This window comes from Chiloscyllium plagiosum, chromosome 1, assembly GCF_004010195.1.
Source record: "Chiloscyllium plagiosum isolate BGI_BamShark_2017 chromosome 1, ASM401019v2, whole genome shotgun sequence".
NCBI classification, from domain to species: domain Eukaryota; kingdom Metazoa; phylum Chordata; class Chondrichthyes; order Orectolobiformes; family Hemiscylliidae; genus Chiloscyllium; species Chiloscyllium plagiosum.
This window is the reverse complement of record NC_057710.1, coordinates 79,576,102-79,593,953: the sequence shown is the minus strand read 5'-3', so window position 1 is coordinate 79,593,953 and position 17,852 is coordinate 79,576,102. Positions and strand designations below refer to the sequence as shown.

At 39.3% G+C, this 17,852-nt stretch overlaps 1 protein-coding gene across 1 annotated transcript in view; it reads right to left on the bottom strand.

Annotated features, from left to right (window-relative positions):
• Positions 1-17,852, bottom strand: part of frg1 (FSHD region gene 1) — a 41,582-nt gene that overhangs the window by 9,348 nt on the left and 14,382 nt on the right. The window contains exons 4-6 of the mRNA XM_043689905.1: positions 16,849-16,909; positions 11,311-11,425; positions 4,371-4,475 (exon numbers count right to left, since the gene is read on the bottom strand). Coding sequence (XP_043545840.1) covers positions 4,371-4,475; positions 11,311-11,425; positions 16,849-16,909 — 281 coding nt within the window. The remainder of the gene's footprint in view (positions 1-4,370; positions 4,476-11,310; positions 11,426-16,848; positions 16,910-17,852) is intronic.

The window sequence follows — 17,852 nt, the reverse complement described above, 5'->3', positions numbered from 1 at the left end:
ATATTCATTTCCCAGGCCCTGTCCACTTGAAGCCACGTCTCAGTTATCCCCACAATATCGTATCTGCCAATTTCCAAAAGAGCCTCAAGCTCATCCATCTTATTTCTAATGCTTCGTGCATTCATGTATAGTATTTTTAATTTGTTACTGCCGTCACCCTTCCCATCAACTCCTATTTCACTCAACCTTACAGCATGATCCCTTTCTGAGTTTTCTGCCTGATTGATACAGTTGTCTTTCTTGACTTCCCTTGTTCTAACTTTCCCTTCAATTTCCTTCTTAAACATCCAGTTTGTCCTCTCCCCCCCGCTACTTAGTTTAAACTCACAGTGCATCTTTGCACATCACTTTAAACTGCAACGATGGTTGTATTTAAATTGTTTTTTAAAATTTAAAACAAAACAGAATGTTCTGGATTGGAGGATGATGTAAATTTGTATAGGGCTCTACCCTGTAATCTGGTTGGCATAGGAACAGGCAGGGCCCTATCTAGACTTATTAAATTTGAGGTGAGACTTTTAGCAGAAAGGAGAAGAAAGCTGTTCTTGCTGCTTGCAAAATCACAGATTCTCAGAGGCAGTCAGAAGAGCAGGTTTTGTGGAAGATGACCCACAAACAGTAGGGAGAAAAGGACAGATCCTGCAATCACCAAGTGGACAGCTAGTGAATATGTAACTCATATTTGAGAAAGGAAGGCGTTTGAAGAGTTAGAGCCATGGAATCACTAGAGGCCACCTGCAACAGAAGTCTATTTGACTGTACACAAATTCGTATGAACGCCATTAAACACTTCCTAAAGAAAATGATCGCCAGTTTCTCCTTTTGAATGAAGGTGACTGGAATGGTGAAACAGGAAAAAAGGATACTGTTAAGAGATGGGATGAGCTTTGGGTTTAACTCAAGACTACATGTTTATGGAGTATGTGATTGATGTATAAATATAGTCTAGATTTTTTTGATCATCAATAAATTTAAGAGAGATATACCTTCTTCAGTTTACATTAGGTGCTTACTATGTAATGCTTAGTGGATGCTGATTTTAATTTGATAGTTACAGTAAAGTCTCCAAATTTTGCCATGCAATTTCTGTGTTGATCTCTAGAAATTTATATTATTTTTAAAAATTATTGGTCTTTATGGAATCATAAGATTATAAATGGTGAGAAATAATTGCCAAAGAAAGGAGTAGCAAATCTAGAAGGAAAAAAGGATAATAAAAATATTCAATTAAAACATCAAGAAAAATAAGGCAGAATTCTTAAGAAGGAAATTAGAGTCAGGATGTTTGTGAATCTACAAAGCATCCTAACAGAAATGAATAATCATGAACATTAGTGGCTAATCAAGGGGTACATCAGTAACAAAAGATTTATTGCTTTAAATTTTCTTGTTCTGATGAAAAATAATTGTCTTGAAAAGTTTATTCTTTCTTTCTTCATATGTTGTGCCTAGTCTGCTACTTCCAGCATTTTCTGTTTTCATTATGTATTATATTGGAAATTACTATATGTAGTAAAGTCAGGAAAACATGTTGTGTGGTAATAAAGGATAGGAAATAAGACGGTTTCAGGGACTAGAAAAATCTAAAATTGCACAAACTTAAGTAGTCGTAAAATCCTGTGTGTATCGCAGACCAACATGTGCAAATAAGATATGTAATTAGTTTCCTGACAGTTCAAAGTGATAGGGATAAACAAAAGGTCGATAAAATTGGTTGACTTTAACCATTCCAAGATAAATTTGAACAAAATGCCAGTGATGAAACTGCTGAGTAATTTTCAGAATAAGTTTGGTACCTAGATATGTATTTAAACAAACAAAGAAGCATTGTTTAATTTAGTGCAAGAAAAGGAAGTGAGACAAATATCCAATGACAGAAATAAGAACAATTGGGCATAGTTACGTATGATTGATAAAGGATAATGAAAAGTTAAAGGTAAAGATGTTAAATTTTTAAAAGGCAAAGTTCAGTGAGAACAGGAGAATTTACTGTAAATTAGCTGGGCAGAAAGATACCACATAGGATGTCAGATCCCCAGGAGCTTCAAATAGAAGATGCAGACAGTACATCTAAAACAAGAGTCAAAGAATGGAGTTCTATGAATAAAGATTTAAAGTTACATTAAAACACGGGAAAAATAGGATTAAAGAAAATCTACAGGGGTGGAGGAAATAATAATGCAAAAAGAAATAATCAGTTCTCATAGTTATTACTAAATACAGGACTGTAGAAATAACTATAAAAGTGAACTTGGTTCTGACAATATTAGGGAAGCAAGTGAGAGAAAATGTGTGACCTGGCTTGTCTTAGTTGGCAGTGTTGGCTTGGAGGTTATCAAGGATACTAAAAGGACTGAGAGAAGTGAGTTATTTAGACTGATAGATGATTTTATTTTAAAATTGAATAGAAAGAAAATGGCATTTCTTTTGCAACTGAACTGATTTTATTTGAGTTCATTTAGTAATTCATGTACTAGGTGCAGAGCTACTTTGTTGACTATATGTAGAAAGGTGTCTCTATGAAATGATCTGCAAAGACAGAAAAGTTATTGAAGTTAACAATATTTGCAGGCCAGATATAGACATAAGCTTCTGTAATAAGCATAAATATGACAAGGTGAAAGATATCTGCTAACAGGCAACAGTAGGACACTTGATTAGTTGGCATTGATGGACAATAGATTAAATTTCCTACTCTTGTACTATAGTTTTCAAGTATGACTTAATTACATGCATTTTACTGTCTTTCAGTCAGCCAGAACAAAGTTTTGGCCGTGAGGTACATGTGCATGAAGTGAACATCTTAAATTATCCACCATTACTTATTTAGATGATGTCAAACCACTCTGCTCACATTACTCTAGAACTAATTGTGGGCAAGATTAAAGGGCTTTAACTAAGTAATCATGTAAAGCAGGTTCAATGCAAATCCGGGAGACAGGTGAGTTACTCACAGCAGAATTTCCAATCTCTCACCTTGAATTGACAGGGTTACCTTATGAAGAGAGAGCCTGGGACTATACTCATTGGAATTTAGAAGAATGAGAATAAAATTATGAAGGGAATAGATAAGACAGAAGCAGGGAGGTTGTTTCCACTGGCTGGTAAAACTAGAACTAGGGGGCATAGCATCAAAATAAGGGGGAGCAGATTTAGGACAGAGTTGAGGAGGAACTTCTTCACCCAAAGGGTTGTGAATCTGTGGAATTACCGGACCAGTGAAGCAGATAAGGCTACCTTGTTGAATGTTTCTAAGGCAAAGATAGATAGAATTTTGAACAGTAGATGGGTAAGCAGAGTGGAGTCCATTAAAAGATCAGCCATGATCTTATTTAATGGCAGAGCAGACTCGACGGGCCAGATAGCCTACTAATCCAGAACAGTTTCTGAACAATAGTAACCCCCCAGATTGTTGATACTGGAATACTCAGTAATGGCTATGTCATTGAAAGTCCTGGAATTGACAGTTAGATTCTCTCTTGATGGAGATGGTCATTGCCTGGTATCTGTATGGCACAAATATTACTCGTAATTTGCCAGCCCAAGCCTACTATCCAAATCTTGCTGCATTTGGGCACGGACTGTTTCAGCATCTAAGGAATCGCAAATGATGGTGAAAACTGAGCAGACACCCCTATTTCTGACATGACAACAGACAGAAGGATATTGATAAAGCAGCTGAATATGTTCAGGCCTAGGACAGTACCCTGAGGAACTCCTGCAGTGATGTACTATGGCCAAGATTATTGACATTAAACATGCTTATTCCTTTGTATTAGGTATGACCTACTTTTATTAATTATCATGAATTGGCTAGGCCAGTTTTATTACCCATTCCTAATTGCCCAGAGGACAGTTTAGACTCAATCACAAGGGGCAGAGGGGTAAGGTTGGCAGTTTCCTTCCCTACAGGACATTAGTGAACTGGATAAGTATTTCTGAAAATTGACAAGTGTCATTGTCATCATTATACACTTAATTCCAATTTTTTTAATTAAAACAATTTTAAAAATCCACCTGCCACGATGGGATTCAACCCGGTTTCCCAGAACATTACTGGGGTCTCTGGATTAACAGTCTCACAATATTACTACTAGGCCATCGCCTCTCCAACTATTGGAGAGTTTTCCTCCAAATTCCCATTGACGCCACTTTTGCTAGTGCTTTGTGACATCACTTTCAGCCAAATGCTGCTATGATGTCAAGGGCAGTCATCCTCACTTCCCTTCTTGAGTTCAGTACTTTTCCCTGCATATTTGGCTGCAATGAGTTCTGCAGTTGAGTGGGCCTGGCAGAAGCCAAATTGAGTTTCAATGAGTAGGTTATTGTTGAACGAAGGCAATTTTAACCAAGGCAAGCCACATGGATACCTTTATCATTTCCTCTTCTCCTGCTGTTTTGTGCTTTGCAATAATGTCACCTTCGTCATTACAAGAGATAAAGCAGCTGTTTGATGCCATCAATGCAAGCTTTCCCTGGGAACAGAAAAGCTAGTGAGTATACATAAAAATCATAATCATAAAAATGTTTGTATTTTACAGATACTATAAAACTCTCCTCTCTAAGTCATCTAACTTCTTGAAATTGTTTTGCCACATTTATTCACATTTGTTATTGTTCCTCCTAAACTTACCTGAAACATAAAATTCATGTACACGCAGTACAAATTACCTCACTATCTTGGAGAGAAATCTTGTAGTTTATACACTGACGTCATAAACCTAGGCCACAGTGTTTGGATAGGTAAGAGCTGCTATAATTATGCAAGTTGTTATAGTTGTAAATAAATAGTCATAATGTTTTGCTGACCTTATTCAATGTTTCATACTTTTGTTATTTTGGCAAACCTAGTCAGTTTCCAAATATGTGCACACACAAGCAACTCTATCTAAATGTCACCATGGACTGCAAACTCTCACAATATTTTCAATCTAACATTGCAACACAGAATGGATATAAAGGGAGGAGACAGCCCACACCACGGAATGATACAAAAGGGAGAACACATTTTTAAAGTTAAAGTAGTGCATCACTAGAAAGCAGGAACAGTCAATGTGGGAATGGAAGGCACTATTCACTAAGAATTTTGTTTTTAGATCCTATTTTGAATCAGGAATTTCTTTTTGTCTAATCACCATGTCATGCATCATTAAAGCACCATAATTGTATGAATGAAATGTCTGTAACACAACATGTTATAAATTATTGTTTGTAAATCCTACTCTGCCTGTTTAGTATTAAAACCAATAAGACCTGCATTTTGGAAGATGTAGTCTATCATTGTGGAATACACAGCATGTCACAGGCAGACTTCTGGAACTTCAGTCTACTGCCTGGCTGAATATCATTAAATACAAAACATGTTTGAGGAATTAAGCAGAGCACACATTCTAGGAACAGAGAAGGTGACAGGCCTGTGTACAGGAAATAAGCATTAGAACATGGAATGAGTGCCTTTAAGTAAAATGATTATTTTCCAGAATCATTTAAGTTGTATACATTCATGCTTTAACTAAAGAATTTTCAGTAATTTATTTCAAACCGTTCACTATATTTAGTTGTTTGGACACTGGTTTATTTTTGAGCACTGATATTAAATTAATAAGTGGGTAATTTAAGACAATCAGAAAATATCCTGATTTCTTTTGAATTGTAACACATACACTTTTCAGCTGGGGTATCTGATGCAATATTTTAGATGAGAAGCAGACAGAAGCATTATCCTATGTAACACTATTGAATATGTGGTTGATGTCTCAGTACTGTTCACAGACAACAGAATTCCTTCTGATGCACTGAAGACTCAGTGTAACAATGACAGTGCACTGTATTATTGGTGACACCCTCCTTTTGAGATGGTAAACTGAAACCTGTTTACCTGTTTCAGTGATTCCAGCATAATCAAAGCATCCATGGCACGACCTAAACATGAGTGTGCAGTTTTTTCAGTGTTGCGAGATATGTTACTTCATGTCACTAAAAATTCCAAATTACCTGGTCATTCATAAGAGAATATAATATTTTGTTGAGAAGTGCCACTTGGTACATTTTAGATTATTCATCAACAAAGTCTCCTACTGCAGTTCCCCATACAGGGGCTCAATCAATGTGTTAATTAATTACTCTTTGCAAATAAACATGGTGTCAGTCCTAGATTTGGTTTTTAGTTCATTGGACCAATGATTCCTTGCCATCTCTCAGATCAATTTCAAGTAATTGTCCTAATTCAGTGTTTCCACTTGTGTAGTACTTCATACATCTCCATAACATGACATCTCATAAGTTTTCTAAGGCTGAAAAGTAAAATCCTCTCCAGACTTTTCTTGTAACCTAAACCTCTAAAAAAAACTGATCAGCATTTTGGCACGGCTTTTAATCTAAGTTTGTTTCCCTTGTGTTTTGTTAACTAGAGCTGGACCCAACACTGTGGTCTGACCACAGTGATTTAGAACCTGATTCCTTTGATGTGTATTCTGTTTGAATCATCTTTTATTTATAGAATCAAATATGATATTGTAAAGGAGGTAATTGAGTCCATCATACATAGCCAACTCTTTGTGGAACTATTAGTTAATTCAACTCGCCTACTTTTTCCTCATGGGTCTTTCTTTCTTTCCCTTCAAACATTTAGCCATTACACTGGTGAAACTGACTACTAAATCTGCTTCAGGCAGTGCATTATAGATCAGACCAATTTACCATGTAAAAAAAGTTGCCAGCTCATGTCAATCACCTGAAATTCATTCCCCCAGCTACTGGCCCCTTAGCCACAACAACAATTTTCATTTATATGGTACCTCTAACATAATAAGATGTTTCAAGGTGCTTCATGGAGTGTTATTTTTGACACTGAAGTATGTAAGAAAATATTACCACAGCTTATAGGTTGTTAAAAACGTTCTGGTTTCGAAGGGATTGAAAGGAAGAAAAACAGGGAATGAACTCCAGAACTAAGGGGTTCGGCAGTTTAAGTGGTGGGAATGATTAAAATCAAAGATATGCAAGAGGCCTAAATTGAAGGACTGCAGATATTCTAGGGGTTTCAGAGATAGAGAATAGTGAGGCCTGGAAAGAACTGAAAACAAAGATAATAAATTTAAAAATTGAGGCATTGCTTAATTGGGAACCAGCTGAGATTGAAAAGTACACCAGTGATAGGTGAACAAGATTTATTGCCAGTTAATACAGAGGCAGCAGACATTTGAATCAGCTTACATAGATGGTCGATAGCAGAGTGGCTAAGAATGAATTGGGATAGTCCAAAGTAACACAGACAGGAATGGGGTTTCAGCAGCAGATCAGATAGAACAAACTTTGATGACATTATGGAGCTGGAAATGAGAAGATTTTGTGATAGCACGGACACGTAGCTGAAGCTCACTTGGTGTCAAATACCAAAAATGTGGTTCAGCCTCAAGGGATGCAGTTGTTGGCTAGGGAATCAAGTTTGCCAAAATTCAAGGTTGGAGAAAGTTTCTGTTCATATAGTGTAGAATGGACAGCGAGGACATAAAAATCAAGGCCAATGGCTCTGCAATCTCCTCCCTTGCTTCCCAGAGAATCCTAGGATAAATGCCATCAGGCCCAGGGGACTTATCTATTTTCACCTTTTCCAGGATTTCCAACACCTCTTCTCTACATACCTCAAGGCCATCCATTCTACTTATTTGTGCCTCAGTATTCTCACCGCCAACAATGCCCTGTTCCTGAGTGAATACTGAAGAAAAGTATTCATTCAGTGTCTCCGCAATCTCTTCTGCCTCCACACGCAACTTCCCCCTACTATCCTTGACTGGACCTATTCCTACCCTAGTCATTCTTTTATTCCTAACATACCTATAGAAAGCCTTAGGGTTTTGCCTAATCCTATCTACTAAGGACCTTTCATGTCCCCTCCTTGCTGCTTTTAGCTCTCTCTTCAGGTCCTTCCTGGCTACCCTATAACTCTCAATCGCCCCAATTGAACCTTCACGTCTCATCTTGAGATAGGCCGCCCTCTTCCATTTAACAAGGGATTCCAATTCCTTATTAAACCACGGCTCCCTCGCACGACGCTTTCCTCCTTGCCTGACAGGTACATAATTATCAAGGGCACTCAATAGTTGCCCCTTGAACAAGTTCCACATATCATTTACACTCTTGCCTTGGAGTCTACTTTTCCAAGCCACACATCCTAAGTCATGCCTCACCGCATCATAATTTCCCTTACCCCAGCTATAATTCTTGCCCTGTAGTACACACTTATCCCTCTCCATCACGAGTGTTCTGGTTTCGAAGGGATTGAAAGGAAGAAAAACAGGGAATGAACTCCAGAACTAAGGGGTTCGGCAGTTTAAGTGGTGGGAATGATTAAAATCAAAGATATGCAAGAGGCCTAAATTGAAGGACTGCAGATATTCTAGGGGTTTCAGAGATAGAGAATAGTGAGGCCTGGAAAGAACTGAAAACAAAGATAATAAATTTAAAAATTGAGGCATTGCTTAATTGGGAACCAGCTGAGATTGAAAAGTACACCAGTGATAGGTGAACAAGATTTATTGCCAGTTAATACAGAGGCAGCAGACATTTGAATCAGCTTACATAGATGGTCGATAGCAGAGTGGCTAAGAATGAATTGGGATAGTCCAAAGTAACACAGACAGGAATGGGGTTTCAGCAGCAGATCAGATAGAACAAACTTTGATGACATTATGGAGCTGGAAATGAGAAGATTTTGTGATAGCACGGACACGTAGCTGAAGCTCACTTGGTGTCAAATACCAAAAATGTGGTTCAGCCTCAAGGGATGCAGTTGTTGGCTAGGGAATCAAGTTTGCCAAAATTCAAGGTTGGAGAAAGTTTCTGTTCATATAGTGTAGAATGTCAGATAAGCTGTATGGAAACAATTTCTCCTTAATTACTTAAATCAAACAGTGCATGATTTCTACCACTTTTATCAAAATTCTCTGCTCGAAAGAGAACAATGACAGTTTCTCCAGTCTTCCACATAATTGACATCTCTCTTCCCTGCTACCACTCCAGTAAACGTTTTCCTAAAACAAAGTACCAGCTGAGGCCCAACTGGTGTTTTGTATTTGCTTTCCTGATTGCCCAGAGGGCAGTTAAGACTCAATCACAAGGGCCACTGGACTAAGGACGGCAGTTTCATTCCCCAGAGGACATTAGTGAACTGGATGAGTATTTCTGATAATTTACAAGTTTCACTGTCATCATTATACTCTTAATTCCAAATTTTTAAAATTGAATTCAAATTCCACCGTCTGCCATGACGGAATTCATCCTGGTTCCCCAGAACATTACCTGGGTCTCTGGATTAATAGTCTCACAATATTACCACTAAGCCATCGCCTCTCCAACTAGCAGAGAGTTTTCCACCAAATTCCCATTGACGTCAGTTTTGCTAGTGCTTTGTGACATCACTTTCAGCCAAATGCTGCCGTGATGTCAAGGGCAGTCATCCTCACTTCCCTTCGTGAGTTCAGTTTTTTAAAATTTATATTTGGAAGTTTCTTTCTATTTGGAAGAAGGGAATGAGGAAGCAGAATATTTGACTGTGGAAGAATACTGACAAAATATCATGTGTCATAGACATGTATAGCACGGAAACAGACCCTTCAGTCCAACTTGTCCAGGCCGACTAGATATCCCAAATTAATCTAGTCACATTTACCAGCACCTGGTCCATATCCCTCTAAACCCTTCCTATTCATATATTCATCCAGATGCCTTTTAAATGTTGTAATTATATCAGCCTCCATCACGTCCTCTGGCAGCTCATTTCATACACGCATCACCCTCTGTGTGAAAAAGTTGCCCCTCAGGTCCCTTTTAAATCTTTCCCCTCGCACCTTAAACCTATGCCTTTAGTTTTGGGCTCCCATTCCCTGGGGAAAACATTTTGGCTATTCACCTTATCCATGCCGTTCATGATTTTCTAAACCTCTATAAGGTCATCCCTCAGCCTTCAACGCTCCAGCGAAAATAACCCCAGTCTATTCAGCCTCCCTTTAACTCAAATCCTCCAACTCTGGCAATATTCTTGTCGATGGTGGACAGGCTTTGGGGATTCAGGTGGTGAGTTACTCACTGTAGGATTCCCAGCCTTTGATCTACTTTTGTCACCACTGTGTTTATGTGGCGAGTACAGTTGAGTTTCTGGCCAACGGTAACTGCCAGGATGTTGATAGTAGGGGATTCAGTCATGGTAACACCATTGAATATCAAGGAGTAGGTGGTTAGATTGTCTCCTATTGGAGATAGAGCCAGGAGCAATCAGTTCAGTTTAGGATTGTGGTTGGCATGGACTGGTTGGACTTAAGGGTCTGCTTCCGTGCTGTATGACTCTTTAGTCATTGCTGGCCTTTTGTGTGGAGTGAATATTACACTTGTCAGCCCAAGTCCAGATCTTGTTGCATTCGAACACGGACTGCTTCAGTGCCTGAGGAGTCGCGAATGGTGCTGAACATTGTGAAATTGTTGTCGAACATCCCCAATTGTGACCTTATGATAGATCGAAGGTCACTGATGAACAGCTGAAGATGGTTGGGCCTAGGACACGACCCTGAGGAATTCCTGCAGAGATGTGCTGGAGCTGAGATAACTGACCTCCAACAACCACCACCATCTTCCTGCATGTCCAGTATGACTCCAACCAGCGGAGAGTTTGCCCCCTGATACCCATTGATTCGCGTTTTGCTAGGGCTCCTTGATGCCACACTCAGTTGATTGCAGCCTTGATATCAAAGGCTATCACTCTCATGTGCGGCATGGAATTCAGCTCTTTTGTCTGTGTTTGAAGCAATGAGGTAATGCTGTCAGGAGCTGAGTGGCCCTGGTAGAACCCAAACTGGGTGTCACTGATCAGGTTATTGTTGAGCGGGTGCTGCTTGATAGCACTGTTGTTACCTATTCATCTTCTCAAAGTCAACATTAGCAGCGGTAGTTCCCAACTGTAATGCAGCTTGCATACACAGACACAGCCATGTATACACATATGCACATGTATACACACACACAAATCACCAGATAAACGTGTTAAGATTTACAATGTGTCCTTCAGGATGCATTGATAATACTTTCTGAATAACCCCATTGGCTCATGTTTCCTGAAGGATGGGCTGTGACGCCAAAATGAGACAAAGCTTTTCGGAGAACTGTGAGGACAGAATGTAGCTGGTCTCTTTCCCTCTGAGTCCTAATTCAAACTGGACAAGGAGCTACATCAGAAGAAATCCACATTACTGGTACTCAGAGCCTTCGACTTAGCGAGACTATTCCCAGATTGCTCGACAGTTTCCAAAAGCAACTTACATCTTGAAAAATTGGCTCCCACTGTTCTCTTGATCCGATTGCATCTGATCGTCCAGTAACAACACCATCAGAATTTATGCCCATATATTTGCCATAGCCAGACTTCAGCGCTATTCTATAGGAAATAACAAAGGATAATGAAAATATATCCTGCATTATTGCATATTTTAGACATTATTTTAATTCATACAGTTATGTAAAATGTTTTATATAAACGTGTGTTAATCAGTGGCATCCTGCCAAACTATAAGTATATAATTGTCTGATTACCAACTGCCAAGCTGTTTTTTTTGATACAGAGGAATCTCAATTATCTGGCATTCGATTAACTGAATTTTTGATGATCCGAAGAAGAGTGCAAAGTCCCGATGTGTGACTAACTACGTTATCCGGCATTGATTATCCGGCATTCGATTAACCGAACGAAATACTCGCGATCCGTGTCCTTTGGATAATCGAGGTTCCTCTGCATTGCTTTCAATGCAATATAGTAGATCATAACAATGCTTTGATTCCTGGGCTGCATAATACATTTATGTTCTTATGTTTCCTAACAGAAATTACAAATCAGACAGTCTCCAATTTGTTAGAAATTTTGATTCAAAACAGTATCTATGCAAAATGTATGCACACCACAGAACAATCTATGATACTACTGAACTGGAGGGGCACCAATATCCTGGGTGGGAGGTTTCTTAGAGCTCTTTGGGTGGATTAAACAGGATTGGCAGGGGAGTGGGAACCAGAGCTACAGATCAGATGATGGATTAGGTAGTGAATAGCCAGATAAAGTGTGCAGAGAGTCTGAGAGGAGGAATAGACAGTTGACAGTCCAAAGGTGCAGTTAGCGTGATGGGTTGAAGTATGTCTATTTCAACACAAAATTATCAGGAATAAGGGTAACAAACTTAGAGAATGGATCAGTACTTGGAACTATGATGTTGTGGCCATTATGGAGACTTGGATATCACAAAGGTAGGAATCATTGTTGGATGTTCCATGGTTTAGATGTTTCAAAAGGAATAGAGGGGGTGGTAAAAAAGATGGAGGAGTGGCATTGCTAATCAGGGATAGTTTCATAGCTGAAGAAAGGGAGGTCATTGTTTGTCTGTAGAGTCAGTATGGGTGGAAGTCAGAAACAGGAAAGAAGCAGTCACTTTATTGGGAGTTTTCTACAGAACCCTTAATAGTAACAGATCACTGAGGTGCAGATTGGGTTGTTTGTCTGTAGAGTCAGTATGGGTGGAAGTCAGAAACAGGAAAGAAGCAGTCACTTTATTGGGAGTTTTCTACAGAACCCTTAATAGTAACAGATCACTGAGGTGCAGATTGGGAGGCAGATTTTGGAAAGGTGCAGAAATAACAGGGTTACTGTCATGGGTGACTTTAACTTCCTTAATATTGATTGGAACCTCTTTAATTCAAATAGTTTGGATGGAGCAGTTTTTGTTAGGTGTGTACAGGAAGAGTTCCTCACTCAATATGCAGATAGGCCGACTAGAGGGGAGGCCATATTGGATTTGATGCTTGGCAATGAACCTTGCCAGGTGTCCGATCTCTTGGTGGGAACGCATTTCATAGTGATCACAACTCCCTGACCTTTACAGTACTCATGGAGTGGGATAAGAGCAGACGGCATGGCAAAGTATTTAATTGGAGGAGGGGGAATTACAATGCGATTAGGCAGGAACTGGGGTGCCTAAATTGGGAACAGATATTCTCAGGAAAATGCACAACAGTAATGTGGAGGTTGTTCAGGGAGCACTTGCTGATACTGCTGGACAGGTTTGTCCCACGGAGAGATGGTAGGGTGAAAGAACCTTGGGTGACAAAAGATGTGGAACATCTAGTCAAGAGGAAGAAGGAAGCTTACTTAAGGTTGAGGAAGCAAGAATCAGACAGGGCTGTCGAGGGTTACACGGTAACCAGGAAGGAACTGAAGAGTGGATTCAGGAGAGCTAGAAGGAGCATGAAAAAGCCTTAGCAGGTTTCCTTTAAGCAGCCTTAAAGGAAAATCCTAAGGTGCTCTACACTTCTGTGAGGAACAAGAGGATGGCCCGGGTGAGGATAGGGCCAATCAGGGATAGTGGAGGGAACTTGTCCCTGGAGTCAGAAGAGGTAGGGGAGGTCATTAATGAATAATTTGCTTCAGTATTCACTACTGAGAAGGACCTTGACGTTTGTGAGGCAGCATGAAACAGACTGATATGCTCGAACAGGTTGATGTTAAGGAGGAGGATGTGCTGAAAATTTTGAAAAACATAAGGATAGATAAATTGCCTGGGCCAGATGGGATATACGCAAGGTTACTACAGGAAGCGAAGGAAGAGATTGCTGCGCCTTTGGCGATAATCTTTGCATCCTCATTGTCCACTGGAGTAGTGCCAGACGATTGGAGGGTGGCAGATGTTGTTCCCTTTGTTCAGAAAAGGGAGTAGAAATAATCCTGAGAACTACACACCAATCAGTTTTACTGCGGTGAGCAAATTAACGGAGAGGATTCTGAGAGACAGGATTTATGATTACTTGGAAAACCACAGCTTGGTTAGCGATAGTCATCATGGCTTTGTGATGGACAGGTCATGCTTCATAGATCTTATTGAGTTCTTTGAGGATATGAATAAAAACATTGATGAAGGTAGAGCAGTGGATACGGTGTACCTGGATTTTAGCAAGGCATTTGATAAGATTCCACATGGTAGGCTCACTCAGAAAGTAAGGAGGCATGGGATATAGGGAAACCTGGCCGTCTGGATATAGAACTGACTAGCCCATAGAAAACCGAGAGTGATAATAGATGGAATATATTCAGCCTGGAGCTCAGTGACCAGTTGTGTTCGACAGGGATTGGTTCTAGGACGTCTGCTCTTAGTGACTTTTATAAATGATTTGGATGAGGCAGTGGAAGAGTGGGTTAGTAAGTTTGCCGATGAGACAAAGATTGATGGAATGGTGGATAGTGTGGAGGGCTGTTGTAGGTTGCAGTGGACATTGACAGGACGCAGAACTGGGCTGAGAAGTGGCAGATGGAGTTCAACTTGGAATAGTGCAAAGTGATTCATTTTGGAAGATTGAATTTGAATGCAGTCTAAAGGATTAAAGGCAGGATTCTTGACAGTGTGGAGGAACAGAGGAATCTTGGGGTCCATGTCCATAGATCCCTCAAATTTGCCACCCAAGTTGATAGGGTTGTTAAGAAGATGTTGTCTTTCATCGGCAGGGAGATGGAGTTTACAAGCTGCGAGATTATGCTGCAGCTCTACAGAGTTCTGGTCAGACTACACTTGGAGTATCGTGTTCAGTTCTGGTCACCTTATTATAGGAAGGATGCGGAAGCTTTAGAGAGGGTGCAGAGGAGATTTACCAGAATGCTGCCTGGACTGGAGGGCATGTCTTATGAAGAAAGGCAAAGGAAGCCACGATGAGAGGCCTAGATGGAGTGAATAGCCAGAGACTTTTTCCCAAGGCAGAAATGGCTATCATGAGGGAGCATAATTTTAAGGTGGTTGGAGGAAAGGTTTAGGGGAGATTTCAGAGGTCGGTGGTAGATGCGTGGAATGCACTGCCAGCAATGGTAATAGAGTCAGATACACTAAGGACAGTTAAGGGACTCTTGGATATGCATATGCAAGATAATGCAATGAAGGTTAGTTTGATCTTACAGTAGGATAAAAGGTCAGCACAACATAGAGGGCCAAAAGGCCTGTTACCTTTACTGTGCTGTACTGTTTCATATTCTTTGCATTTATAAAGTAATACAAAGGGATCGATTGTTGATAACCATAGGACTTATCAGATTGTTCCGATCACCTGTCATCAGATTTTGTCAGACAGATATGTAAGGTATACTGGAATATCGGCATTATAGAAATCCAATTTGTTGATACATAGCATGCAACAGTTGTAAATGAGGCAAATACATGGAATAATAGAATGCAAATCAGTGATAAAGAGTTGATAAGTTCCTTCCCTACTGGAGTATTGCACACAGCTCTTGCTGTCCTGCTACATGAAAGAGTATCATGGAATCGGAAATGGTCATAACAAAATGCAGTCTATGTGAAAGAGCTTAAAAAAGGCATGACAGAAATTCCTTCAGGACATCAATCAAATATGAGAAATATTTACCATGGCACAGAGAATTACTTTTTGGCGTGGGGGGAGGGGGTCGTTGTTAAAGCAAGGGATGAAACCCTGAAGTGATGATCAGTCAACAGTTCAAAGTTGAGAGAGGATGGGAAATGTATAGAACAGACTGGCCAATAGGTAATCTAGATTGATGACCTCAGTAATTATAAGGTGAAACAGGGTTGAATTTGATAAATGAAAACAAGTGGGCGATGTAGGGAGTGCAGTCCATTCTTGCTCTGCACTTCCGAACCAAGCAAATGGATCAAAATAATTTTCACTAATACTGAACCTTCCCATCTTCATGTGGCCATCTGTATTTAATACTCTGAGAATTGCACAATGAGGATACTCACATTTTTTTTAATAAACTGATGCAACTTACCTATAATTTACCTATAATTACCTAGATTTCCATAATAGTTCATTCAAATATAAATACACCACAAATATCTACTCTTTTTACTGTACATATCTAAATATATACACACATAAAGCCACATTGCTGTGAATGTAATAAATTTTAGTTTGTGAGTATGAGCACAAGTTGTACTTGTACAGTGGCTTATAATTATATATAATTTTCACATTTGTGGACCAGGATAGACTAGGTCCACACAATCTTTTTAATACCAGTAGACATGATTTATGAATTTCTTAAATGGTATCAGCATCCAAGAATCCATCAGATTCACTTCGACCCATTAATATCAAACAAAAGTCCACAAAAAAACTCTAGGCTGCAGAAGATAAAGCAAAGGAGAGCAGATGGAGTCAGTTGTATTACTTTCAGTTTGAATATGATTTTAATATTACTGCTACATTTTCCCAGGGTGTCTGGACATATCTGTGCAAGAGCAAACAGGAAGGTACGCTTGTATTTATACTCAAATCAATAGGAAAGTAATGCATTATGAAGGACATGAAAACACTGAACAAAGACCAATTTACATTTTGTAATTCAAACAACATTAGTAAAAATACATTATAAATTACTACTTCCTTCATCGATAAATTAAATAGGAACATACTTCAGGGTTGCAAAATAGAGGCACTATTGAGCTGAAATCCAAAAGTTCTTGACACCACATTTTGGATTAATTTCCTTTGCCTTATATTTTTCAAATGCGATTTCTGCTAGGCTAGCATCATTTTGCTTGTAAAATACCAAGAGGAACTTATTCGATCACAATCAGACTTCAATGCACCTACTAGCACGGAGTAGTTTTGGAAATATATTTCAGCAAGGGATTGATTGAACTAATACAACTAGTTGAGTTCGTTTAATGAATTAGTTTTCATTCCTAATCATTTCTTGGTTATCTGCCAACATTTGTTCCATCAATGATTAAATGAGGTGAATAGGTTTCCTGTCTTCAAACAGAAAAAAATGCTACTGGTATTGCTCACCTGGTTTCAGATAATTTGATAGCTGTTAACTGCTCTGGGGGATGAGGGCTTTCATTATCCTCTGTGAAATTGCAAAAATATGAAAGTAGATTGTATGTTATAATGAGAAAGACAATTGTTCATTTTTATCATGTAGCAAATATTGCTATAGTTAGTGACATAGCTAAGTTTGTTTGTTTATTTTAATTACTTAATATTCACACATGTCATGACATACATCTGGGACAGATAGGGATTGAACCTGGATCTCCTGGCTCAGAGGTAAGAGTTTACTCATTATAAAAAATATGAATATCCAGATTTCAGGTGGAATCTTTCACATCCTTAAAACACCCCAAACCACTCGACATCAGACTTTTACTTTTGTAGTACAGTAAACTGCACTATGCTGTTGAATTGGGTCTAAATTAAGCATTCAGATCCTGGAGTGTGGCTTGAACATAAAACTTTCTGAGAGGGAGTGCTCCATTAAGCCAAGCTAACACACACTGAATAAGTACAGTTTAAATGCATTGATCAATATAATCCTGTAAACCAGTTGAGAATTTTTTTCAAGACACTCAATTATCTAAAGATTAGAGTCATAGATAGAGTCATAGAGATGTACAGCATGGAAACAGACCCTTTGATCCAACCTGTCCGTGCCGACCCGATACCCCAACCCAATCTAGTCCCACCTGCCAGCATTCAGCCCATATTCCTCCAAACCCTTCCTATTCATATACTCATCCAGATGCCTCTTAAATGTTGCAATTGTACCAGGCTCCACCACTTCCTCTGGCAGCTCATTCCACACATGTACACTCTCTGTGTGAAAATGTTGCCCCTTAGGTCTCTTTTATATCTTTCGCCTCTCACCCTAAACCTATGCCCTCTAGTTCTGGACTCCCCGATCATAGGGAAAAGACTTTGTCTATTTACCTTATCCATGCCCTTCATAATTTTGTAAACCTCTATAAGGTCACCCCTCAGCCTCCGATGCTCCAGGGAAAGCAACCCCAGCC